Raw genomic sequence first — 26,230 nt, 5'->3', positions numbered from 1 at the left:
GTGTTCGAGGAGTGTCGCTGTAGGTGCTCCACTTTAGGTGACTGCCCCTCAATGGAGGGGCGGGGCTTCAGAGTTGATTTATGTGCAGAGGAGAGGACTGATAGTCCAAACTGCACATCTGTAGCTGATTGTTGTTCTAATGCATAGTGTGTGGTAAAAGGTATGGGCTGATGCCCAGCTAGCTGCTTTACAAATGTCCATGATGGGTACATCATTGAGAAATGCTACAGATGTGGATAGTGCCCTAGTGGAGTGTGTGCGAAGTCCAGAGGGAGCGTGCATATTATAATTTTGGTAACATAATTGGATACATGTAGATATCCATTTCGATAGACTCTGCTTGGAGATCCTTTGACCCTGAGAACGTTCTGTTGTGGATAGGAACAGTCTGGATGATTTTTTAAATGTTTTTGTTTTTTCTATATAGGAAGCTTGCGCTCTGCAGTCGTCCAGTGTGTGGAGGGGGGCCTCCCTGCTGTCAGCATGCAGTTTGTGGAAAAATACAGATAAGTAAATGGGCTGGTTGAGGTGGAAGGGGGAAGCAACCTTGGGTATGAACTTGGGATGTGGTTGCAAGATTACTTGGTCTTTGAGGAATACGATATAAGGTGGATGTGCCATTAGGACACCCAGCTCTCCCACACTTCTTGCTGACATGATGGCTAAGAGGAAGGTGACCTTCATGGAGAGATGTAACAGCGAGCAGGTCACTAGTGGTTCAAAGAGCTTGCCCATGAGGGCATGGAGAACGAGATTGAGGTCCCACATGGGGATTGGGTCCTGTAATGTGGAGTAAGTGTTCACGATGCCTTGAGAAAGCATTTAGTCAGTGGGTGAGCACAGATGGCCTTGAGATGGAGTACCAAGATGTTGGGGTGACAAAGGTGACCTGCGTCCTGTGTCAACAGATGAGGCACAAGGGGAGGGGTTCTAGCCATCTGTTTCAGGTATAGAAACCATGTTGGTCTGGGCCATGTTGGTGCAATAAGGATGATCCTGGACCTGTCTTGCTTGATCTTTTGGAGGACATGGTGCAATAGAGGGATCGTGGGGAAAGGCATACATTAGTGGGGCCTCCCATTTCATAAGAAAGGTGTCTCCCAGAGAATTGTGGCCCAATCCGGCTGGTGAGCAATATTGCGGGCAAAGATTGTAAAGATCTATTGTGGGGAATCCCCATTGTCTGAATATAGTTATTATTCTGGGATCCATTTCCCACTCGTGGGTTTGTCCTGCTTAGGTCGTCTGATATTACATTCTGGGGTACGGGCAGGTAAGATGCTATGAGGTCTATGTTGTTGGAGATGCACCAGTGCGTGTGGCAAACTGCTTCTGCACAGAGGGGGTAAGATCAGGCCCCTCCTTGGCGATTTACATAAAACAGTCGCCAAGTTGTCTCTAGGAATCTGTACAGTCCTGTCGCGGATCAGAGGGAGAAAGTGTTGGCAGGTGTTTTGGACCACTCTTAGCTCTAGTAGATTTATGTGGAGATTGGATTCCTCTGGAGACCAGCGACCTTGAATGGTACTGTCTCCCAAGTGTGCTCCCCATCCCACCAGAGAGGTGTCTGTGGTGAGTGTTATTGTTGGGGGGTTTTGTTGGAAGGGGACACCCAAGTAAACATTTGTATGTTGTGTCCACCATCGGAGCGAGACCTTTACTCTGCTGGGCATTGTAAGATGTCTGTTGATGGAGTGTCTGTGTGGAATGTATACAGTACGGAGCCAGGCACGTGGGCATCTCATGTGGAGCCTGGCATGTTTCACAACAAACGTCGTAGCAGCCATGTGCCCAAGGAGTTGTAGGCACGTTCTGGCGTACATTTGTGGGCTGTGTCTGACAGTTGTAATTAGGTTTGTTAAGGTCAGGAAGCGTTGCTGTGGTAGGCATGCTATTACTGTGCGGCAGTTGAGGTGTGCCCCTCTAAACTCCAACTGTTCGGTCGGTGTCAGAGTGGATTTTTGAAGATTGATCTGAAACCCTAGGTCTGTAAACCGGACTACAGTTGTTCAAATGGTGTCGACTGCTGTCTGGTGTGTTGGTGCTTTTAAGGAGGTAGTTGTCTAGGTAGGGAAAGATGATCACATCCTGCCTGCGAAGATGTGCTGCTGCAACAGCGAGAATCTTGGAAAAAACAAAAGGAGGACTTGTGGCACCTTAGAGACTAACCAATTTATTTGAGCATAAGCTTTCGTGAGCTACAGCTCACTTCATGGGATGCATACTGTGGAAAGTGTAGAAGATCTTTTTATACACACAAAGCATGAAAAAATACCTCCCCGCACCCCACTCTCCTGCTGGTAATAGCTTATCTAAAGTGATCACTCTCCTTACAATGTGTATGATAATCAAGGTGGTCCATTTCCAGCACAAATCCAGGGTTTAACAAGAACATCGGGGGGGGGGGGGGGGGGAGAAAAAACAAGGGGAAATAGGTTACCTTGCATAATGACTTAGCCACTCCCAGTCTCTAGTCAAGCCTAAGTTAATTGTATCCAATTTGCAAATGAATTCCAATTCAGCAGTCTCTCGCTGGAGTCTGGATTTGAAGTTTTTTTGTTGTAATATCACAACTTTCATGTCTGTAATCGCGTGACCAGAGAGATTGAAGTGTTCTCCGACTGGTTTATGAATGTTATAATTCTTGACATCTGATTTGTGTCCATTTATTCTTTTACGTAGAGACTGTCCAGTTTGACCAATGTACATGGCAGAGGGGCACTGCTGGCACATGATGGCATAGATCACATTGGTGGATGTGCAGGTGAACGAGCCTCTGATAATGTGGCTGATGTTATTAGGTCCTGCGATGGTGTCCCCTGAATAGATATGTGGGCACAGTTGGCAACGGGCTTTGTTGCAAGGATAGGTTCCTGGGTTAGTGGTTCTGTTGTGTGGTATGTGGTTGCTGGTGAGTATTTGCTTCAGGTTGGGGGGCTGTCTGTAGGCAAGGACTGGCCTGTCTCCCAAGATTTGTGAGAGTGTTGGGTCATCCTTCAGGATAGGTTGTAGATCCTTAATAATGCGTTGGAGGGGTTTTAGTTGGGGGCTGAAGGTGACGGCTATTACCAACAGGAGAGTGGGTTTTTGTGTGTGTGTGTGTGGGGGAGGGAACCTGGATTTGTGCTGGAAATGGCCCAACTTGATTATCATACACATTGTAAGGAGAGTGATCACTTTAGATAAGCTATTACCAGCAGGAGAGTGGGGTGGGGGGAGGTATTTTTTCAAGCTTTCTGCATAAAAAGATCTTCTACACTTTCCACAGTATGCATCCCATGAAGTGAGCTGTAGCTCACGAAAGCTTATGCTCAGATAAATTGGTTAGTCGCTAAGGTGCCACAAGTACTCCTTTTCTTTTTGCGAATACAGACTAACGCGGCTGTTACTCTGAATCTTGGAAAACACTCTTGGGGCAGTGGAGAGGCCAAAGCGGAGTACTTTGTACTCTGTTTCTGAGTGAATCATGACATGAAAGTAGGCATCTTGTAGGTTGAGGGCTGAGAGCCAATCTCCTTTCTCCAATGCTGGAATTATAGCTGTCAAAGTCACCATCTTGAAGCATTGTGTTCTTACAAACTTGTTCAGCTTTCGCATGTTGAGAAGTCTGTTTCCTTCCGGGTGAGAAAGTAATGGGAATAGAACCCTCTGCCCCTCTGTTGAGCTGGCATGGGTTCCACAGCACCTAATTGGAGGAGATGTGTTATTTCCTGTTCCAGCAGGTGCTCGTGAGAGGGGTCCCTGAAGAGGGATTGGGAAGGGGGGGTGGGTAGATGGAATATAAGTAAAGGGAATGGAATAGCCCTTCTGAATAATTTCCAGAACACATTTGTCCATGGTGATGGTTTGCCAAACTGGGCAGAATGGTGACAGGTGGGTCTCCAAATGGGCTGGAGGTTAGATGTAACTCTGGGATTGGAGAATGTGGGGTTCTCGTGTCCTTGAACTACACTGCAAAACACTTGTCTCGAAGTGGATGATTGAGACGTAGATGACTGATCTTGTGGTTGTTGATGCCTCATCTGCCTCTGCGGAGCTGGTTGTAGTGTCTTTGAGGCTGGACGCATGGGTCAGTTCGGAACAGTTAGTTATAGAATCTGCCCGTTTCTTTTTGTTTGCAGGAACGTAGATTCTGAGTGTCTTTAGAGTCACCCGGGAGTCCTTCAAAGTGTGTAAGGACTCGTCCATGCTCTCTGCAAACAGTTTTTGACCTTTGAGACTGAGGTCCTGTACAGTGGCCTGAACTTCTCTGGGAAACCCAGAAAGATGGAACCAGGAAGCCTTACGCATGACTATGGATGGGGTGATGGCTCGTGCTACTGTGTCAGCCGAATCAAGAGAAGCCTGCAGGGCAGCTCTGGCAATGGGGAAACCCTCTGTAATACTGGCCTTGCATTGCTCTTTTTTGTCTGCTGGGAGACGGTCAAAGGTTGACATCTGCAAAAACGTGTTGTGTGTGTATTGGCCAAGTAGTTGGCTGGGCGGAATTGCAGGGTAGCCGATGAATAGGCTTTCCTCCCGAAAAGGTCTAGCCTTTTCCAGTCTTTATTGTAAAGGGTGGTTTTAGACTGATGTTGCTTCCCCCTTTGGTTAACAGCTTCTACCACTAATGAGTTTAGAGTAGGATGGGTGAACAGAAACTCAGCTCCTGAGATCTTTAACAGGAAGGCGGGGCTGTGGTTGGCGTCTGCCAGACAATTTTAGCCAGGTCCATAATGGCTGCATTGATGGGCAGTGTAACCCTGGCTGCTGGAGAGGCTTGGAGTATATCAGTCAGTTTATGCTGTGGCTCAGGTAGCTCTGTCAGTGATATGTAAAGGGAGTCAGCTACTTGTTTCAACAAGTCCTGAAATGATTTGAAGTCATCACCTGATGTGGGAGATGATGGCATTATTGTTTCGTCTGGTGACAAGGACGAAATGTGAGTAGATGGGAGGGTATCACCCTCAGGCGCCTCCTCAGGTTCTTCCACTTCCTCCTCCAGCATTTCTATAGATGCTGGAGCCGGTGGTGAAGGTGATCGTGTTGGTGATCTGCACCTGGATAGGTGGGGGGGCCTGATGTCCTGTGCCCTGTATAATGTACATGGGTCCCAGTATGACCAGTTGGGTGGGAGTGGCCATGCGGGGTGGCATTCATTGTGGACCTTTCCAGCCTCTCACATCGAGGGATGTTTGGTGCCATGGTGGTCCAGGTTTGGGTGAGGAGTGGCGTGGGGTGTACATTCCTGCCTCCACTTCCTCCTCCTCATTGCTGGAAAGAGGAGGGACTAAGCCAGCAGGGGTAGCAGTCAGGCTTAGTCCCATTCTGGCTGGGGTGCCGTGAGTGCCAAAAAGCAGAGTCCCCAGAGTAGAAGAAACAAGGAGGCCTGCATGTCTGATGAATTGTTGCGGCACCAGAAGGCTTGATACCGAAGGTGGAGACACACTCTGGCTGGGAATCAGAGGCAGTACTGTCGGTACCGTAGGCTTGCTGCATTGTATTGGTGTGACAGATGGTGCCATTGCACGGCTTGGTGCCTGGGTTTTTGTAGGCTTCCCCGGTGCCGAGCGAGGAGGCTTATTTTTGTTCTGTGTGCCTCCATGAGAACTAGACCGCACAGGGTTTTTAGCTCCTCAGGATGTCTCGGTACCGGCTGGTCCTGGTGCCTCATGGTCTGACTCTCTCAGTGCCGTCGGTACCAGGGAAAATTCTGCAGTCGGAGATGGCTTTTAATGAGGCAAGTCTCGCTGTGGTGAAGAGTGAAACCGCTTTTTTGTGGCTTTTTTAGGAGCAGGGTCCTTAGTAACTGTTTTTGAGAATATCCCCGTCAGAGGCAGCTGTAGGCAAGTGCTGGCCAGGACGTGTCCTGGACTCAGGGTCAGAGGCTGGACTGAGGGATTTCTCCATCATAAGAAGTTTCAACTGGAGATCCCTAGCCTTCCTTGTCCTAGCTGTCAGTTTTTTGCAGTGAGGACACTTTTGAGTTATATGTGTTTCTCCCAGGCTACAAACACACTGTGCGTGGCCGTCTGAGACTAGTATGGAAAGTCTGCAGGTGAGACAGCATTTGAAACCTGGAGAGCCAGGCATGTCTGAGAGGCTATGCTGGAGACTGAATGGGGTAGTCCTATTCTAATTCCTATCTTGGTAGGCAACTGCCTGCCAGAGGCAGGGGAAAAAGGGGAAAAAATCCTCTCTTCTCTTTTTTTTTTTGGTAAATGGGAAAGACATTTTAGAGAGAAATTAATAAAGAAAGGTTACTAGTTGGAAAAAACTAAAATAATAAGAAAGAGCTAAAGCTGTTAAGGGCACTGCTGTTGTTCCAACCAAAGCCAAGGGTGGTAGAGAAGGAACTGTGCGATGGTTGGCTGTGTGCATGGGGTAACCCCTCAGAGAGGCGTAAGATGGCTGCTGCGCATGCGACCAACTGGGGCACTGTTACTACAAATCTCTGATTAGAAGCACAGGGCGCCAAGACACCTAAAGCTGAGCACCCACAGGGACACTCCTCCAAGAAGAACCAGACTCATGCTCAGATATATATTCAAAGGGAGTGAGTTCCAGAGGCAGTCACTGGGAATGCCTTGCCCTCGTATTCATTACAAAGTATTATGAATGTGGTTGTGGGCTTTGTGCAGTTATAGGGCCATGTTTTCTCTTTTCCCTTTTCAGGGGATATATATAAATATATAAAAAGAATAATTTTAAAGTATGATTTTAGTGATAGAAAAGACTGATCATTTCACTCGGATTGTCAGAGAAGTCAATTAACGTGCTACTGCCCTCCTCCACCTTTGTCACTCACCTTGTGGAATGGAAACATGCTAATTTACACATCCAGAGAACTCAGCACCTAGTAGAAGCTGAATCTGCCCCTGGGTGCTGGTCTTGGAAGATGCACATGAGCTTCCCCAGACCCTGCTCCAAGGCTCTTCCCTTTAAGGCTGAAAGGACTGAGCTCAGGGAGCACATGACAGGTGACTGCAAGTTGCAAGCAGCACATGCTATAATAGAGACAACCTCCCCTTAGAAAAGAGAGACCCAGGACCAGGGAAGGACCTGGGTGGAACTCTCCAAAGGAGCCAAGAAGTGGGTCTTAAGTGGTCTTTGTGAGAGAGGTCCCTGAAGAGGGATGGGGACAGAAGTGTAAGGAGCTGAACAGGATGGAATAATCTGTAGAAATCACTTCTAGGATCTGAGCTGATGAGCTCCCAGGAAGGAAGGAAATGGGAGAGATGATCCCCATACGGGTGCGGGGGGGCCAGGTGCAGTGTATGATCTGGGGTAGACAGTTTGTGACTCTCAACCAATGGGTCAAAACAGGCATTTTGAGGATGTCACCGACTGAGAGGTTGCTAAGAAGAGGGCGTAAGTCTGGGCTTTTGCCTCGGGCAGTGGGGAGGGGTTCAGCTGGTCTGATAGTGGACTGTGCAACACTGTTGAGACGTCTGCGATTTGCTATATTTTCTTTTTGTTGCAGTTGTACAGATGTCGAAAGACTGTAGTGTTACCCAGGAGTCTGTAAGAGAATGAAGGGACCCATCCACGGAATCACTAAACAACTTAGGCCCCTCAAAGGGAAGATCCTTGACAGTTTTTTGTGCTTCCTGGAGGAGGCCAGAAGACTGCAGCCAGGAAGCTCAATACATGAATACTGTCATAGTCATGGAATATGAAGCTGTGTCAGCAGCATCACGTGAGGCCTGGAGAGACCCCTTGGAAACTGCCTGGCCTTCTATAACGAGGACCTGAAATTGTTCTCTCTCCTCCTGGGGCAGATGTTCAATAAAAGATGAGAGTTCTGAATAGACTGTGAAGTCATATTTTGCTATCAGGGCTTGATAACTAGCTACTCTGAACTGCAAGGAGGCTGAGGAGTAGCTCTTGTGGCCCAGAAGGTTGAACTGCTTTAGCTCCTTATCGGATGGTACTGAATGGGATCAGTGTTACCTTTTCTATTTGTTAACAGCTGCAACAACCAGAGAGAGAGAGGAGAGGAGAGTGGAAGGAAAAATATACTCCGAGCCTCTTGATGGGATGGGATGTAGGACCTTTTGTCAGCTCATTTACAAGGGAATGGGACAGTAGCTGGGGTTTGCTACACTGTGCATGCCAGGTTAAGCAGAGCATCGTTGATGGGCAAGGTCTGCTACCCTTTTTATAAGGTCTTGGAAAGCCTTAAAAGTCATCAGCGTAAAAAAACTGGAGAGTCATGGCAGCCTCATATGGTAAGGAGGAGGACTTATGATAAGGTGGAGTTTCTTACTCTTCTGTTGGTTCTTCCTCTGAGAGATGTATCTGTGGGGCAGGGCCTTAGGCCATCAGTTAAAGCTCCTGACAAGTCCTCTTTTGAGAGGGTACCCTGTAAAAAGGGTTGCCATAAGGAGCCCACAGGTTCCACTAAGCCCACTGGTGTGCGGCATAAGGGAAAGAGGCAGGACTCCAAGGTTGACCTTGCCAGCATAGTCAGGTATGCATCCTCCTAAGAGCCTCCCTTTCAGTGGTAACCTCAAAGGAAGAAGGCTGGAAGGGGGAGGAACCTTGTACAGATTGTTTCTGAGTCAAATGAGGTATCATCCCCTGCATCCGCTTGGGGGAGGAGGGGTAAGTAGTGCCAGTACCCAGGTATCAGATCAGCACCAGGCCCCTGGAAGAAACCTGTACTTGCATCGGTACAGATATTTGAAAGAGAGGATGGTGAGGCAGTGCCAAAGAATGTTGTATCACTACCAGCTAGAAGTAAAGCTCAGTACCCCCAAAGAGGCTGCATGGAGACTGTGTTGGTAGCAGTGGACGAGTCACCAAAGATGAATATGGATGGCAAGTAGGCTCTTGGAGGTATGCTGGTACCAGTGCAGAGTACTGGTGATTTGGGCTCTTTAAGGATTTGCAGGTCTTCATGAGATAGGAGCCTGGACTGTACCAGGGACTCTGGATTGGGTTCCTCAGGTGTCAGAATGTCAGGTCATACTGAAGACTGTACCAAAGTGTAATGAGTACAGCATTTGCTTCAGGCTACAGAAGACAGTAACAATGAGGACTGCACCTTGGTTCTGGACTTGGGAGGCCCTAAGCCCAGTGCTCGTGCCGCTCTAGACAGCTTCTCAGTATGCAACATGGTCTTCTTAGCTGGTACCCTGGATACAGTAATAGAGGGAATGGGAGCCTCAGTGGCACCAATATTGGGATGTGAGGTAGGCCTGGACTTGTGTACACTGCTGACAAAAATCTCATTTCATAAAAGTAACATGTATCTTCAAAAATTCAGAGTAAAGAAATACCTTCATAGACACTGTCTTGCTTGCCTATTAAATCAGGAGCCTGGCCTTTGTACCTGCACCAAACAACAAGAATATTTTATTAAGAGCATACTAAGTAAAAAAAGTCTCAAAAGAACAACAGTATACACATATTTATATTTAAAAATAGAACTATATTACAGTTAGGTAATATGTAAAATGTTTTCCGAGGTTTGCTACTCAGGAACAATAGTCTATATTTAATAAAAGGCCTGTTAAGAGTGGGAGCCTTACACGTACATCCTTCAAAAAAATCCATTTTGTGATATTGAAAGAAGGATCCAGTGCTAGTATTCCTAAAAAATATTGTAATAGCTTCATTTTTAAAGCTGCTGGGCCGATCAAACTACTTACTTGTTTCTTAGTAAAATGAATTGAACAGAGCTTGAATCTAGGCTCCAAGGAGTTGTTTATTATATGTATTTTGGAAAATTATTAAAAGATGAAAGGATTTAATTTTCCCTTTCCACAAAAGGTGTGATCATAGAAAGATTTTTAATCTCAGTTACCACCAACAATACTGGTACAAACTGTAAAGCTGGCAAATCAACGCTTCTTAAGATACATACATTGATGGACGTTTTCAATTTTCCCTCCTAATGAAATTTCCCAAACCTAATGAAACCTCCCACCACAATTTTCTTCTGTACCTTTCTGATGTTGATGTCTTGGATTTACTTTTCAAGGCCAAATATTTCTCTCTGCAGCTGCCACACAACAGGTAGTATGGATTTCCACTTCCACATTCACCACCGAACCATCCATCCACATAGGAACCATTGCTACGATAGCCTTGTCGATTTGCACTACGGCCACAACCAGGGTGATTTCTTTTCATGTGTTGATTGAAGCTGACAACACTGGATTCACACAGTTCACAAACTACCACTTCTTCTCTGTCTTCAGACTCACAAACATGCTGTGTAATATAATTTTCATATGAAATTACTAGATATAGAATAATTATGCTCATAAGAGTACTTCTATTTTTGTTAAGTGTTTTCTTCTATCTATGTCTGTTAAGCATGCATGACAGTATTTGTGCTGTAGGTTTTACTTAGAAGCAGACCAGAGATGGCTAAGTTATTGTGTGTGGGGGAAGGTGGCAGGTGTCTTTCCCTTTTTGATTATAGTACAAAGTACAGAAAGGATGATTTAAAAAAAAAAAGGGGGGGGGCGGAGGAAATCTGTCCCAGTCGGTCACATTATTAGAATTTCTGTCTCTAAACTCCTTACAATCCAGTCCTCAAGAATCATTCTGCTTCAGCCCACCAAAGACTATATGAGTTATTAATTTCTTCCTTAAAACTTGGCAAAGTCTAGATACAGAACGGAAAACATTTAACAACTTTTCAGACTGTTGGCTACTACATTCAGCGAGTGACACTGATTAATGCTCAAGTCAACACATACTGTACACCAAGGTGTCTGAATTTGGAACTCACTGATCTAAGATGGCAATTCTACCACAAGCTGGTACTACTGTCAAGAATCTCTATTTAAACAGACTTACTAGGAACTTAAACTCACATGGCCAAATTTTCAAATTCTGCCTTTGAAACTGCACATGCAAATATGTTCATATTGTCTGAATGTGCAAATCAGGTAACGGCGTGTTACCAAACCCCCCCAAGTTTCGACTGAGTGTACTAATTTGTGAAATCAGCCAACAAAGCTGCATACACAACGTTTAAGGAAGCTGCAGTTATTAAATTTACCAATCCCATTTTAATTATAGGGAACACTGAAAATACCACAATAAAGACAAATACTGTATGTGAGATAGTAATAATAACTTTTTAACAGAACCCACTGTAACATGCATAACAACACTGAATACAGTCATACTAAGACAACAAGCCTAATTCACCTGTAAATTACATTGCTGTAAATCAGGACTAACTCCACTGAAGTCAATGGAGTTACACAGTGACAGGAGAATCGAGCCAATCGTATCAACTTTTGCAAAACCTAGATGTAGTAATAGTATTATAGGACACTGTCACCAAAGAACCAGCCTCTCAATCCTCTTCATATGACTACAATGAAGGAAAAAAAGCTAGTCTGAACTAATGGTTCCCTCTAAATACAGAAAAAAAAACTTTCATTGCTATAAAGAAGATACAACTGAATGATGAATGGGAACTTTATTCCATTTCACTGGACAGCGTCTCCTATCAGTTTCACTTGTTTGCTTTGTTTGTTCTAACTGAAGAATGGTTAGCAATTGTTTTATCCTTATACTGCTTTACCCCACATAAATTTAGCAATCTAGTACAGGTGTTTGTTTTCTAAAATTGGATGTCATGATCAAAATAATTTAGCTAATGTACCACTTATCCCTTTTCTTAGGGAAGAAACTAATGAAGTTTGTGCAGATGAACACAGCAAGAATCAAACGAATAAATTAGTTATGTACTGCTGTCTTCTCATTAAACTGAGGCGACAGACATCAAAGCAGCTTTAAGCACCATTATGGTTTAGAAACTCATTATGTCCAAGCAGAAAACTATTAATGCAATGTGTTATTTTAATTTTAAAATATGATTTTGCAAAAAGCAGTAAGTAAGTCAAAGCAGCCCCAGCTGCAGTCACACACACCCAGGTAGGCCAATCCAATACCTCTGGGATCCACATTCCCAGAATATCATTATCAGTGGCCAGATCCTGTCCAAACATTGCTTCCATTGCTTCATCATCAAGGTCAATTTCTAACTCTTCATCCAAGTTGAAGTCATATAAGGCTCCTGGATCTTGCTGCAAAGATATTCCCTCTCTCCGACTCTGATTTCTGTGAGCCTGTACTGAGCGGTATAATCCCGCTCAAATCAAAGAGAAAACATTCTTTACTTTGCATGTAATTAAAAAGATAACCTATTCAAAAGCTTTTAAAAATACTACTAGTAAAATTAATATTATTTATTCATTACTGTATAAAAGAAATTAAGCTAAATATATACTTAAATATATACAAACAGGATTTATATTTTTAAAGTTCCATATTAGATGCTAAATACCTTCTTCTCACAAATTTACCAAATGAACAAAAGATATTCGAACCATTTTAGTGCACTTACCAGCACGTGCTAGCAACGTTCGGGCAGCTAAGTCAAATTTATGTCTCCTTGTTACTGCTGACCGACCTCTTGAGGGGGGTCCACTTCCAGAAGCAGCATTCTCTGCATGATCTATATTATCAGGACTGGGAAAACAGTTTGAATATTCAACAGATAAGCCAAAAAACATTTAGCATGGATCTTACAAAAAAAAAAAAAAGTGAAAACACTGATGGTAGTAAATTCAATTCTCTCCCTCCAAAAAAGGAACTTCAGAAATTTATCATCTTGTGTCTGTGCATATTTATACTATAACCCCCATTAATAGTGAGGAGTTGCATGCAGGTGTTACATCAGCAAAGGAACCCAAGAAGGCTGATGTGTCTTCCTTCACTTACTCTGTGGGGCCTAGATATTGCAGAAACCGCAGAAAAGTATTCATTTTACATTCTGCACACTACTATAGAATGAACGGGGAAACAACAGAAATATCAACATCAGTTTATCTCCTTAATCACTCTCCCTTTTCGACAAAAGTAAGGATATATATATGGAAAAGTAATCTTTAAATGTGTGACTCCTAAAATTTATTCTTCACCTGAAGTTAAGTCTCTGTGACATCATAATTATCTCTAGAATCAGTAATTGTGACACGCAGGGTCAAATATCTAATCAGGATTAAGCAACCAAACGCGATAAACTCTGAGACAAAATGACACTGTTTTCACACAAATAATACTTCCTAATAAAAATCTGAATGGCCTAAGATTTATGACACAGGCACAATTGTTTCTATATAAAATGTTTTCCCCTCACAATTTGCAGTATCTACTTTTTAAAGGACAGAATTGTTCTTATGAGATAAATATCAATATAAAACAAAACACTATTCTTTCCTTTCTAGAGAACAGAGTTTAAATCTGCCTGAGGTCAAGAATGTGATTAAGATTATTGGCTTTAGTTTAGTTCCTGATTGATGTATCTCTTCCTCATAAAGTCAGCACCTAATTTAGCATAATCAGCACAACTGAAAGTGCTTTTGACTGACAGGTATTAACACTATCCCTCCCCTCAGGAGTGGGCCATAACTTAAAAGGGAAGTGAAAGTAAGGAATGCAGTCGCATTATAAAGCTCAATGAGAAAACGTGCATGAGCTCTGCATTTTAAAAAAATTAATAAACTAAATATCCAATGAAATTTCTTTTCATTGTAGTCAGACCATTAATATCATATGGTTTAATTATCTTGGAGGGGAATATATTCAGTTTACTTTTTTCTTAATAAACACAATACTGTAAACAAACGTATACAAAAACTAATTTACTGACAACTCCACTTCTACGCATATACAACTTTAGAAAATTAATTCATAGTGGTATTTTGGAGTCTTCTTCTGTCAACTATCAAATTGCTGAAATAGCAGCAGCAGGATTTATGCAATCAGAAAAGAACTACATTTTACCTTTCACTGAAACCTTCCTCCATTTCAGTGGCATCAGCTGAAGGGATATCTCCTGGGGATTGTAAATAACATTGGTCATTAGATTTTCCACTGCTTCCAGAAACTATTGTCCCATGATGTGAATCTGCAGTTCCTTCTGATTGGGGCTCTTCATCTTCTTCATTCCCAGGATGCTCTATCATCCACATGGCCAGTACTGTGATATTCTGAGCATCCGCTTCTCCTCTTGCACCTGAAAAGAAAAAATCTTACCTCATAATTTTATATCACTGTTGATGAAAAAAATCCATTTACTCTTTCCATAATTCGCCATGCATTTGTGAGTTCAAAGCTTATAGCATGCAGTGTTCCATTAAAAAGACCTGTTTCTTATTAAACTGTGTTTTCAAGTGTAATAGGTATTATTCAACAAACAGATCACCTGTGGCTTCCATAGCTTTTGCTATTTGCCTGAGAGAGAATCCCATTTCTAACAATGGAACAGCAATGGCAGGTGGAGGAGGAGAAGTTGAAAGCCGACTACTTGGATCTGACAAAGCTAAGAGAAAAAGAAAAAAGTTAACCGATGGTTGCATAAATTATCGATATTCTTTTGCCTTTCTTCGGTCTTTTGCATTTTATTAGGCTTCTTTAACCATTTATTCCAATATTAGTTGATGATTAAGAATTAAAGAAAATTTGTTCCCTGAGAACTTTCCTTCTAACATCTTCACTAATTTGCAGCTCTGGATCATCTCCTTTCCATAATAAAACCAGAGAGAGTTCCTCTTCCTTTAATTGGCCAGATGATGGTTTCCAAGACTAGGTAAACATTTACTTGATCCATTAAGGTCAATGCAATTTCAACTTTTTGAATTAAATTTATTTCCTTTACATCCAGTTGAAACCCTACCACACTACTCTTAGATGGACTGGACTAAGTTCAGCTTGGTTGGACTTGGTTCAGAGGATCAACAACCTTCAGGAGATCACACCAAGATATTTTGCCATAATTAGCAGCTAGACACACTTGCATAGCTGCTGAGGATACTTCAAAGTCTCTTTGAAGGGTGTGTTCTCTTTTCCTGTAACAGAGTCTTTCAAAAGAAAAAAAATCACCAACGGAGAAGGATTATTATATCCTTGAAAAGGCCAACATCTCTCCAAGAACTGCTGCCCCAGAGCTTAGAAGAAAAAAAAAGATTTACACATTACTTGCCATAAAGGTGAGGATTAATGTCTGAAAGCACTAAAGTAGCAAGAGAATTTGCTGCCACCTAATCCTAATACTGGAGGCAAAGCATCTGGAAAGAAAAAAAATGAGGCAGTCTAGTTGCTGAGCAGGCAAGTTGCTCAGCAACAGTCTGAGTTGCCAAAAATAGCACTACAGAAAGGAGACAACCAGAACTGTGGATTAATAAAGATGTTATGAAGAAGGAAAACATAAATTGTATACCTCTATCCTGCCTCATTCTGGAATCTGAAAAAAGTCTCTCCCCCTCAACACTGAACATCAATTCTAGAGGAGAGATGTTGATTTAGTTTTCATGTTAGTCACTCAAACATATGAGCTGACTTTTTCTTATTATATTATTATTACTACATTATAAGGTGAACATTTTACTGAGTGATGTCAATGTTAACTCTGACATCAGCAGGAGTAGGGATTTACTGATGCAATATAGAAATTCTAATAATGGTGCTTCCAACTGGATATCATCATTCCCCAGATAAGAGGAAAATAGTCAGAAAAATGGTGCTATTTAATTACTCTATTCAGTTTCAACTTTTTATGTATTACTCAAAATAGAAGCTTGCCCCTGTAGCTCACAGGCAGGATTAACTAGAGAGACTGTATTTCAGAAATATACAGTAATGATGGATATCAGAAAACAAATCAATTCATTCTAGTGTTATAAGTGATATATTCTAGGTTGTGATGGATCACTCTTGAAGTTTGTTCTGTTAAGCAACTCTGTAAGCAAAGACCAAAAAGAAACTAAAATAATATTCTAGAGTTATTTATCATAGTTAATAATACCACCTGTTCATTCTTGTACATGGCTACTAGTATGCAATCTATTCAGCCACTTATAAGCACCAATTTTAACTTTTTTTTCCCTAGCAGTCAGTTGCTGACTTTTAGTACTAAGATCTCTACCATAAGATTTTAGTTATGACATGCACACTTAAATTTTATCAAAATGTAGACTTCAAATTAGTTAATGATGCCTTAAAAGCCTACACTGAACATACTTAAATTTAGGAAACTCCTATATTTCCTACTAAGTTATTTGTTGCTTACAAGTATACCTGTACGATTGGCAGGTCTTGTGGACTGGGAATCAGGAGAGGTCAGACTTTGCCTCCTTCCCACTTCATCAGAAGGAGATGTTGGTAAGGAGGATATTGGAGGAGTTTGTGCACGTCGTGTTGGAAGTACTGTGGTGGTTGGGTAACTTGAGAACATTTGCCTTTCAAAAAAGGAAAAATGTATTTAAACTACACTACATCTCCACACTGTGGAAATCTTGCACTATGCCTACCATCAGCTAGTACTAACCTAGTTAGAGAGAGGGTGGGCACTTAAAGGTAGCCCATGCTACCTTGACAGCAGAACCCAGTGCAGTTTCATATAAGGTTAGGGGGCATTATTCTGGTGGGAAGGGCTCTGCAGGGACAACACAATCCCTACATGCTGTGGCAGGGCAGCTCAGTTTTGCAGCGTGCCTCTGCACAACAGCACACAGGAGTGGGTAGAGGCAGGATATGGGCTAGACTAGGAGATTCATCATCAGAAGTACTCTTCCTTCCAATTTCCCAGAACATCTGCTCAGTGTCCAAGCCAGCTATGCTGACCAGAGGATATGTCCTTTAGGAGCTGAATGTTCCAGAATGTGAGGCCTCCCACTATACTAGTCCTCTGTTCCTAGCTGCCTCAAAACAGCCCCTAAAGAGTCCTAAGAAGAGGGAAGATCGGTATGGATCTGCAGAAGCAATTACTCAAAACTGAATTCCATATAATGAAAAGAAGCTTTCCTTCTTCATCATGAATTGCAGATCTACCCTGTAGGAGATTAACTAGGAGTATCTCACTATGACAACTGAGGAGACTTTCAATACATAGTAGGGTCTGAAGGAAAACTCTCTTGAACCAAAGCCTAATCTAGCTCCAGAATCAACAGTAATTAGTTAAAATTTTAAGTGTTGGCAGCCTTTTAAAAAACAACCCAACAAACAAAAACCAGGACATGAGGAAGGGTACGAGGAAGGATATAGGGAAGGTATTTTTAATAGCTTCCAAGTTCTGGAACATTAAGATCCTAAGTGTACAAGTGCCCCTGAGCAGCTTTACTACTACTAAAAGTCCAGTGTTTTCTGAGATATGGTGAGAGACATATAGCCTATCTCTGTAGAAACAATTCATGATGGAGAATGAAAGTAACAGAAATTTGAAAAAGCCACCCAACAGGACAAAGACACTAAGTAGTAGTATATCAAAACGACCCACTTGAGCTAGGAGAAAATGTACTTTTTTTTTTTTTTTTTATTAAAGTCAAGCACTCTACCTAAGAAGACTAAGAGGCATAACTCCAGGTGATTCTGAAGCTGGCACTGTTTCAGTATCTGTTACTGGGGTAGTAGCAGTAGTAGTATCCTCCAGAGAGCTGCTCATGAAAGATGTAGTACTAGAAGCAGAAGGACTGGTAGTAACTGGTGTTTGGGCCTGCTGAGCTTGTTCACTTTCTTCTGCTTGCTGGTCTACTTCTGCAATGCAAAAAGGATGTTACAGGAACATTAAGCTAATGCTACAGAATGAACGAGTGACTCTACCTAGCCTTAAATTTTGTGTAGTGGTGTTTATAAATATACACACATCCACATGCACAGTTCACAAAAATATTTCTGCCCAATATCTTGCTGACTAAGGAAAATATGGTCGGTCAACTCATGTTATTCTCATAATGATGAAAAGTAGTTGATAAACAAGTTTTTTTTAAAGATGGCTAGAGAGGAGAGCAAAAGCTCCTTTCTTCATTAGATCTTATTATAGATGCTAAACTACAGCAGTTAGATTGTAACTTTCCCTTTTGTCTGAGAGATCAGGTTTAAGAGATTAAGACATGTAATCTCTGGTGTGGAAACAGTTATTTACAAAAAATACTATGTAAAATAAACCGTATAGTTTCCTGCAGCAAAAGAATCTAGACTATTTACGAAGTTTCTACATCTGAGCCAGTTGGATCTTTGCCATTTTTCATTTATTTGTTCTTTTATAAATAAAACAAAGAGGTTCAAAATCTGCTATTTAATTGGCTATGACTGGGAAAGTGTGACAAGTAGCTTCCCTGAAGTTCCGACAATGTCATACTACAGGTATACAGGGATTCTAAGACTAAGAGCAACACTATTTGTATTATCTCCTTGTCTCTTCGAAGTCAGCATCACATCAGCTAATTCCAAAAAACTCTGCTCACTGAGGGTTTAAACATTATTGGTGGATTATGTTCAACACATTTATTCTTCATCTGCACTGACTACAACCATGGTCAGCCATGCTAAAATCAGGTAGACCTGTGTCACAATATAATACAGAAAGGGAGAATCTATCTTTCAAAGTTGGGTATAAACACAAAATATAAATCTATTTTTTTCTCACTACAGTGATGTGCATTCCTCCTGCATATAGCTCTGAAAGTGTACCCTAAATATCAATCTCTATTTTAATAAGCTATGCAAATGAAGGGGGGTGTGTGAATCACCAATGTCCATAAATTCTACAGAATTGATAGGATTTGCTACCATCCTTAATTTTGTTGGTTTGGATTACCACAAGTGTCAATCGCTGCAGAAATATAAGCCTATATGTTATCTATGTCCATATTCTAGGTAATTTTAAGTTAACTCTAATTAACTTTACAAATCTATATATTATCATAACTTTAAAAAAGTACCTTGTTTAATTTTGCCACCAAACTGGTCCTCCAACAGCCCGTGAACCACTAACTTGTAGATCATGGCTTGTGCTCGTTCCAAATCTGCTAGTCCTAGAGCTCTCTTTATTGGTGAACGCATGACTGCCCTTTTCACCATGTGTCGCATCAGGAACTGCAATGCAGCACGCATTTCAACATCTTCATGAACAACTGGAGAACTAGCACAATCAGAATTGTGACCATTTTCTGCAAGGACTTTTGGTATCAGTAGTAACTCAGCATATTTACTACAACTAAGAAGAGCACTAAGTGATTTCATAGCACCAAGGTAAAGATAGGATAACTGTACTGCTCTGATTTCTGACTGTACTACATCATGATTTCTTGGTATGTGTTCATGATTCTTTCTTTTTCCTTCTATGGGTTGATGCTGGGACTCCATACCTAGTAGTGTTGGTTCTAAAGAGAAGGAAGCTATTTCGTTTTCTGACTTGGAACATGTAGTGATAGGTCCTTTGATATCATCAGCACTTATTAGTGATCGCATATCTGATCCAGCGTCCCCCTCTGTTTTCTGTTCAATGTCCCCTTTATCTTCAGTCTCATGTCTGTGTTTTTTCTCATGTCTCTTCGCACTTTGTTTTCCTGTGTCTTCATGAATACCAGTCAGATAGGTAAGGTCCAGCAACACAGTAGCTGTCAGTCCACGGAATCTTGCAACATCAAAAGGCAGTGGTTCACAGGGCTCCAGATTATACAGTGGAGTATCACTAGGCGACCAAAAAGTTGGGAAGCTTTAATAAAGATCAGAACGACACAGGAAGAAGCAAGTGAGGGATAGACAAGAGGAAAGTACAGGAAATAATGTAGGCAAAATAAGACGTAAAATATACTTAATAAAATAATTTAAATGAACAGACAGTCTAAAAATTAAATGTAAACAAGGGAAAGAAATGAGGTTATGATCAGAAAACGGGGATATATGATACTCAACACAAAGGCAGTGAGACATGCACACATTTTCAACAATGAATGTTAATTTCCAAAAACTTCATATAATCCATCACTTAGGTAATGACAAGTTTCTACTGCATTATTTTAAATGTTTTAAGACATTTACAATATAATTTCTTATAATTATCATTTAAGCGTCTGGTAATTGGTTTGAGCGAAATTTTATCTTTAGTTTATGAAGGACACACAGGCAAAGATTTAATCATGAAAACTTCTGAACTTTTGCAATATTAACTTAAAGCTGTTGCCAATGTTTTATCAATTTCACTCTACTACTTGTCTTTTTATTGCCAAGATGCACAAAAACGATAACCAGAAGCAAAAGCGTCACTAGCAATGCAGGGAGCAATTCCATCACTGAATATGAGTCTATCAGTTTCTTTTTTAAATAGGTCAACAACATCCATTCCTGCATCCTAACAATGACCATTCAGCTGAGGCATACCATGTATGTAAGAGCTCCTACCCCTGGTGACAGACCTTTATATTAAATATTGCCATACGAGTCTCTGCCTCCATCATAAACAGGGCAAACAGAAGAAACTTGTAGGCATATATTTTCCACACATCCCGCAGATTTACAATTCAGAATCTTCCCTACAGTTTTTGATATCCTCAATATTTTCTTCAGCATTTAGACTTTCTCAATTTTTTTTTTTTTTTAAAAAGCAGGCTTCCATTTCTAACCCTTCTAGAGATTAAAACATTCTAAACAATAACCATTACAAGTGTTGTGTTACGGAGACCTTGTCTATATATTAATGAATATCACACCGGCTTAAATAGATTTTAAAATTGGTACAATCCCCTTCTGTGGACTCACTCAAATCTGCTTACATCTGATTTAATTTGGTAACCGAATTAAGTGAAATTGATTTAGTTAAATTGGCACAACTTTTGTGTATGCACATGGCATTAGTCTGCAGACAAGCTAACACAACAGTTCTAAGAGGTGTGAACAGCCACCATTCATCTCAAAGAAGAATTAAACTTTAAAAATTTAATTATGCCCAGAGTCAAAAGAAATCAGTGGTGATGAATTTATTTAGAAGACTGGAAATCAAGCTATCTCCAAGAAACTATGAATATAGGGAAATCTAATTTTCTGCAGAGAACACTCAGCCAATTCACAAACAAATATAGGAAAGCAAGAAGAGTCCATGAAGTTCTCCTCACAGAATTTTCTTCAGATGTGCCTCCCATAGATGGAGACACTCGAGGGTCTGTAAAGAAGGCAGAGGTGCAGTCACCCAGCCCTGCAGATTCATAGGATCTGCTGGAAAGGAAACTCCCAGTTTGATGAAGAGATAAATGTAGTGTTAGTTCTTTAGCCATTGACGGCAGACCAGAGCATAAGTAAATGCTGCTTCAAAGCAGCATTAACTTAGATGTGGCTATCCACCACTTTGAGAAGGGAGAATCATCCCACCTGCTGGCCTTGAATCCTCAAGACCCATGGAGCAATTTCCACAGAGACCCAAGCAGGAGAGGACAATGTAGCAGAGCTATCACTTCCCAATTCTGATAAACCAAAACAGAGTTTCCCACCACTTGCAGAGGCATCCTAGCTCATTATTTAAAGCAAAAATGCAAGCTAGTCAATAAAAGTTTGTGTCCAAGAAGTTGTAATAAAAATTCAGAAAGATAACATATTAATAAGCCTATATATATAAGTTTCAAACATAAGCAACACTTACGTCAAATGTAGCTCACAAGCATGTGGATGTCCTCAAATTAGGAAATTTAGAGTCAAAACTCAGTTTAAAAACTACCAAATCATGTAGATGAATTCCAGTTTTCCAAATGACAATTATATACTGGATATACAAGACAGATATTTTATTTCTCTAAATTCAAAGTTCAACTGAGTTGTTTTTCAAACCAGAATTCTTGAAAGTTGATTTAACAAGTTAAATGCCCAAGCATCTACTTTAAACTTAAAAGTTACTAAAAAAGGAGGACTTGTGGCACCTTAGAGACTAACAAATTTATTTGAGCATAAGCTTTCGTGAGCTATAGCTCACTTCATTGGATACTGTAGCTCACGAAAGCTTATGCTCAAATAAATTAGTTAGTCTCTAAGGTGCCACAAGTCCTCCTCTTCTTTTTGCGGATACAGACTAACACGGCTGCTACTCTGAAACCTGTCATTAAAAGTTACTAGTGACTGAAAATTCATGTTTCAGATGTAAAATGTATGTTACTTAGGAAGTTTTCTAAGCACTAAAAATTGCTAATTAGTTCAAAGAATAACTGAACGCACTATACCTGATAGTAATCTCTGCTTCATCCCACTGGACCTTAGCAGACGTACTGCCCTCTTTGACTACTCCAAGTAAGGTGGCATGACGCCCAGTTTGCTTGTGTACACATCGGCCTCCAACTCTAAGACCAGCATCAACTCCACCAATTACTGCAAGCACAGGCCACACCTCTACACAGAGAGTCTTAAGCTGAAGCTCCGGGAGGTCAGCAAGACCATGTCTACTGTGTTTATTTTTCTCCTCTTCTTTATTCTCTTTCTCCTCTCTCATGTCATTCTCATCTCGGCTTTGGACCGAACGACTTTTCTTCAGTTTTTGACCTGCTTCTTTAAGGCACATTTTGATTTTGTGCAGCCGTTCCATCATTTTCTTATTGATGCAGTGTGTCCAACGGTCTGCACGATGAAGAATGCGGATAAGTTGGATAGTGGCCTCTGCGAGCACTGCAGCAACAGGACTACAGATAGGGTCACCAGGTAGCAAATCTCTTGGTGTGCCACGCATCTGCATATCACAAATTTTCACCTTAGTGTTTAAAAGAAAAAATAAAAAATCAAAGTTATGCTCTCAACTTGTGTTTATAAAGCTTATTCTAATTCCATAGTCTTTCCAGCTGAATTGAAAACTCTAACATTTTTGTCTTTTTGTGTCTATCTCCAGTGAAATGCATGATCATATTTTCTTGGTATTGAAGAGAAAACTCACCTGCACCTTTACAACAAACTCCAATAGAACTGTGAAATGCAAGAACTAAATAAATTCATGGCTTCTAAGAAAAGAACTGTAGGTAGTCCAAAATATTCCTAATACTGGAATTTGTTCCAATTCTACTGACAGACATCTGGGTACAAGATTCAGAGTCTTGTAGGACAAACTACAGGTCTATCAATAGATTATAAAATGTAGGAATTTAACTAAGGTCTACAACATATTTTTCTGGTAGTGTACAAAATTCATACAGCATAATGAACAATCAGTGAAGTTCTTTCCATAGACCAGCTAAAAAGCAGTCAACATTTCCATATAGTAGGACAAGAAGCAAAAAATAATCCTGTATGACCTCTTACTGTTATGCAGATATAAATTTCAGTTACCTTTTCTCCTGGGTTACTGCTATAGAACATTACACAAGGGTATAATTCTGCTGCATCCACATCTTCAAAAGCTAGCTTGGGCTCCTAGTTAAAAAATAAGGCAAGGAATAGAAACTTTTAAAACAACAGGTTTTTAGAACTAGACAAATTTTAAATAATTATTTTTACCTCTTTATAATCTTTACAAGTAATAAAACTAACTTTTTTGTGGTTTTAGAATCATGTGTAAGTTACTGAATGTTCACAGTCAAAGTTACAACAGGAAAATATTAAAGAAAAAAGAAACACAGAAAACAGTTAAATACCTCTCCATTTTTACCAAAGGAAATGGTTCTAGCTTCCATATCTAATACACATGTGATGAAGTCTCCTTGGGTAAAACTGGACAGAGTCAAAGTCTGTTCCCCATTATGATATAGGTTACCACTGTAGGCTCTATACAGCCACATATCTGAGGTAGTGCGATGGTTAAAGTCATGTACTGGCCAGCGAGACACTCCTACGCATGTGCCTTCATTGCCTCGATTTTCCTTCACAATATAGAACTAGAAGGATTAAAAAAAAATTAATACCATGGCATAATTCAACATTCCAGTATAATACTGAGCATAGGAATTATTATATTCAAGGAGTGAGGAGAATATACCCTAAGTATAAGAATTTAAGGAGAGTTTTAAATATGTTACATGTAAAATAGCAACATTTTCATAAATTAATACCTTTAACACATTGGTTGAACACACTTTTCTTGCCTCAAAAATTATATTTTTCCAACTACAAGGTCAGTTTCTAACGAGTGATTTATCCTGGTCTACTAGCAACCATTAGTATTGAGTATTTGGGCACCAACAGATGTCTCAAAAGTTCATGTTAACTTTTCCAGACATAAACCAAATTCTGGCACACTTTCAATTTAAGTAGTATATATGTACCTTACAAGTTAGGAGGTAAGATATAGTTGAAGTGATGTTAGTCAGCAAAATAAATTAGTTTCACTCATGTTTAAAGTGAATGATTTATCCAGAAAAGCACAAGCTACAATATACTATCCTCAGAGAGAAAGGATACAGAAACAAAACAAAACAAAAAATATAACTCCATATGTAACTAGGTTTGTAACAGAACTACTCTGGATGATTTGTTAGAGAATTACCTTGTCTAACTGAGAAGTGTCATTTACCCATGAGAAAATGTATGCATTCTCTGAGTGGAGAAATTCAGATCTACATAGGCTGGCGACTAATATTCCCTTCAGACGGCAGTGCAGCCTTATTTGTCGAAAACAGAAGCTACGTAGTGCATTTGCATTAGCCTACATATATCTGTAAAATCTAGTGAAAGTGTGTGTGGAGGCCTAAACAATAAATTTTCGTAACTGATTTAGTAAAGCTTTGCCTTTCTCATCCAAAAGCTGGCAGAGCTTCTTCTGACATAGACCTTGACCTGGGTAAGACAGGGCAGGCCTTGGGCAATCATCTTTGGCCAACATGTTTTGGCTTTCTCCCTTTTTTTTGTCCATTCAAAATTAATGAGAAAAGTAATCAGTTTTTTTTTTTTTAAAGCTAGTTCTATTTACATAGGATTTTATGGCTCATCCAATATTAAGAAAGAGGAGGCATCTATCAGTCTTGTTGAAGAGGACAAATCCTTCATAGTGAAAATCAGTAGGCACTGATGAACAGAAGGTGGCACAATATGGAGGACAACCTAGTGATAAACTAAGTTTAGAGAGCCTGTATACAAGGGCTGTTAATCTCAGACATCTGACAATTATCACGAGAATGTGTGATAATAAGGATTAAAAACAGATGGACACTTGAAAGAGGTTCATTAGGAGGAGTGCACAGAGAGAGGATTCAGAACCAGGATTTTAGCCAAAATGCTAAATGGGCCACGTTAGCACAGCCACTGCCACTAATTGGGCCCAGTGTCAAAGGTACAGATTCCGAGACCTGATTGCTTACATGGTGTGTGTTGTTCTATTGATTTCAAAATGGACTATTTGCAGATTAAGGTACTCCTAATTATGAGCAACGCTATTATCTGGCCCAATGTGTATAAAGAAAGGCATCATGCAAGTATTTTGGTAACAAATCAGTCCCTTCCAAATGTCTTGAGATGGATCTTAGACTAAGATGAGAGAAATTCAGTATTCAACAGTCTGCAGGTGGCATACAGCTGGTTAACAGGCAGGAAGAACAGAAGAATTCATAGGATCTTCATCAGAGCAAAGGGCCTTCGGGCAGCAGTTAGCAGCAGCGGAACTCAGTTTGGGGACAGCATGTCTTCTGAGTTGGCAACCTCTTTTGTTGAAGATATTTGAGAGAAGAGTGAAACAAAAATCAGGTGCACTCCACCTGATACCAGGATGCCACTGATTAGCATCATCCTGTGTGTTCACACAATTAACAGAATGCAAATTAAATCTAGCTCTTTTGAACAGTGTGGAGGGGAAAACTTCAAAGGGTTAGTAAAATTAAGCATAAGAGGTAAAACTACAAGGGTGAATTTTAGACTGGTTAGGAACTTGATCCTGGAAACAGACCTTTGAAATGCAAGGATAAAGTCAGTTCATACTGAGAGAGGTAATTGTGGCCTAAGATGTCTAGGGCAGTAAAAAGGTTCTTCTGAAATGCAGAGTATGAAGAATAATTTATGCTATTGACTGACACATTATCAAATAGAAGAATGACACCAGAGACTGGGGTAAGGATATTGGAGAGAGTACATTGACTGATGGGCCCAGACTGGATTTTAACAGATCATTTTCTTCTATGTGCAGGTGATTTTTAGACAAGATTTTGGCAAGAGCAAAGAATGGATAATCCAACTTTGCTGTGGCTGCCACAAAGGTCTTCACTATCAGAGAAGATACATCTTGGAGAAAGGGGATAGATCCACATTCCAAATCCCAAAATCTAGCCTTACGCCAAAATACAATTTCAAAACATTTGGTCTAATTACCCTAAAAATGGGATTTATAGAAGACAGTTTTGCAAAAAAAAAAGCCATGAAAATTTACTAGGCCAGATACAAGATCTACTCCCCCTTTTACCATGATGATTGATAATAAATAAATAACAAATTAATTCATCCTTCCCCACTGCTCCCCCCACCCCACAAAAAAAAAAACTAAAAAAAT

General features: G+C 40.7%; 1 protein-coding gene across 9 annotated transcripts in view; it reads right to left on the bottom strand.

Moving 5' to 3' along the window:
* The window catches only part of HERC1 (HECT and RLD domain containing E3 ubiquitin protein ligase family member 1), a 217,521-nt gene that overhangs the window by 62,138 nt on the left and 129,153 nt on the right, over positions 1–26,230 (bottom strand). For 7 of the 9 annotated variants that reach the window (XM_073303562.1, XM_073303563.1, XM_073303568.1 and 4 more), the window contains 12 exons: positions 23,394–23,633; positions 23,089–23,172; positions 21,999–22,519; positions 18,735–19,510; positions 17,349–17,547; positions 16,093–16,253; positions 14,222–14,338; positions 13,801–14,032; positions 12,359–12,483; positions 11,883–12,103; positions 9,932–10,200; positions 9,264–9,316 (listed from right to left, as the gene is read on the bottom strand). In XM_073303562.1, coding sequence (XP_073159663.1) covers positions 9,264–9,316; positions 9,932–10,200; positions 11,883–12,103; positions 12,359–12,483; positions 13,801–14,032; positions 14,222–14,338; positions 16,093–16,253; positions 17,349–17,547; positions 18,735–19,510; positions 21,999–22,519; positions 23,089–23,172; positions 23,394–23,633 — 2,998 coding nt within the window. The remainder of the gene's footprint in view (positions 1–9,263; positions 9,317–9,931; positions 10,201–11,882; positions 12,104–12,358; positions 12,484–13,800; positions 14,033–14,221; positions 14,339–16,092; positions 16,254–17,348; positions 17,548–18,734; positions 19,511–21,998; positions 22,520–23,088; positions 23,173–23,393; positions 23,634–26,230) is intronic. The other 2 variants (XM_073303565.1, XM_073303566.1) reach the window with 2 other exon arrangements.

The sequence above is a fragment of the Lepidochelys kempii genome, chromosome 10, assembly GCF_965140285.1.
Source record: "Lepidochelys kempii isolate rLepKem1 chromosome 10, rLepKem1.hap1, whole genome shotgun sequence".
Taxonomy (NCBI): domain Eukaryota; kingdom Metazoa; phylum Chordata; order Testudines; family Cheloniidae; genus Lepidochelys; species Lepidochelys kempii.
Note: the sequence above shows the minus strand (reverse complement) of the source record. Positions and strands in the feature narration are given on the sequence as shown.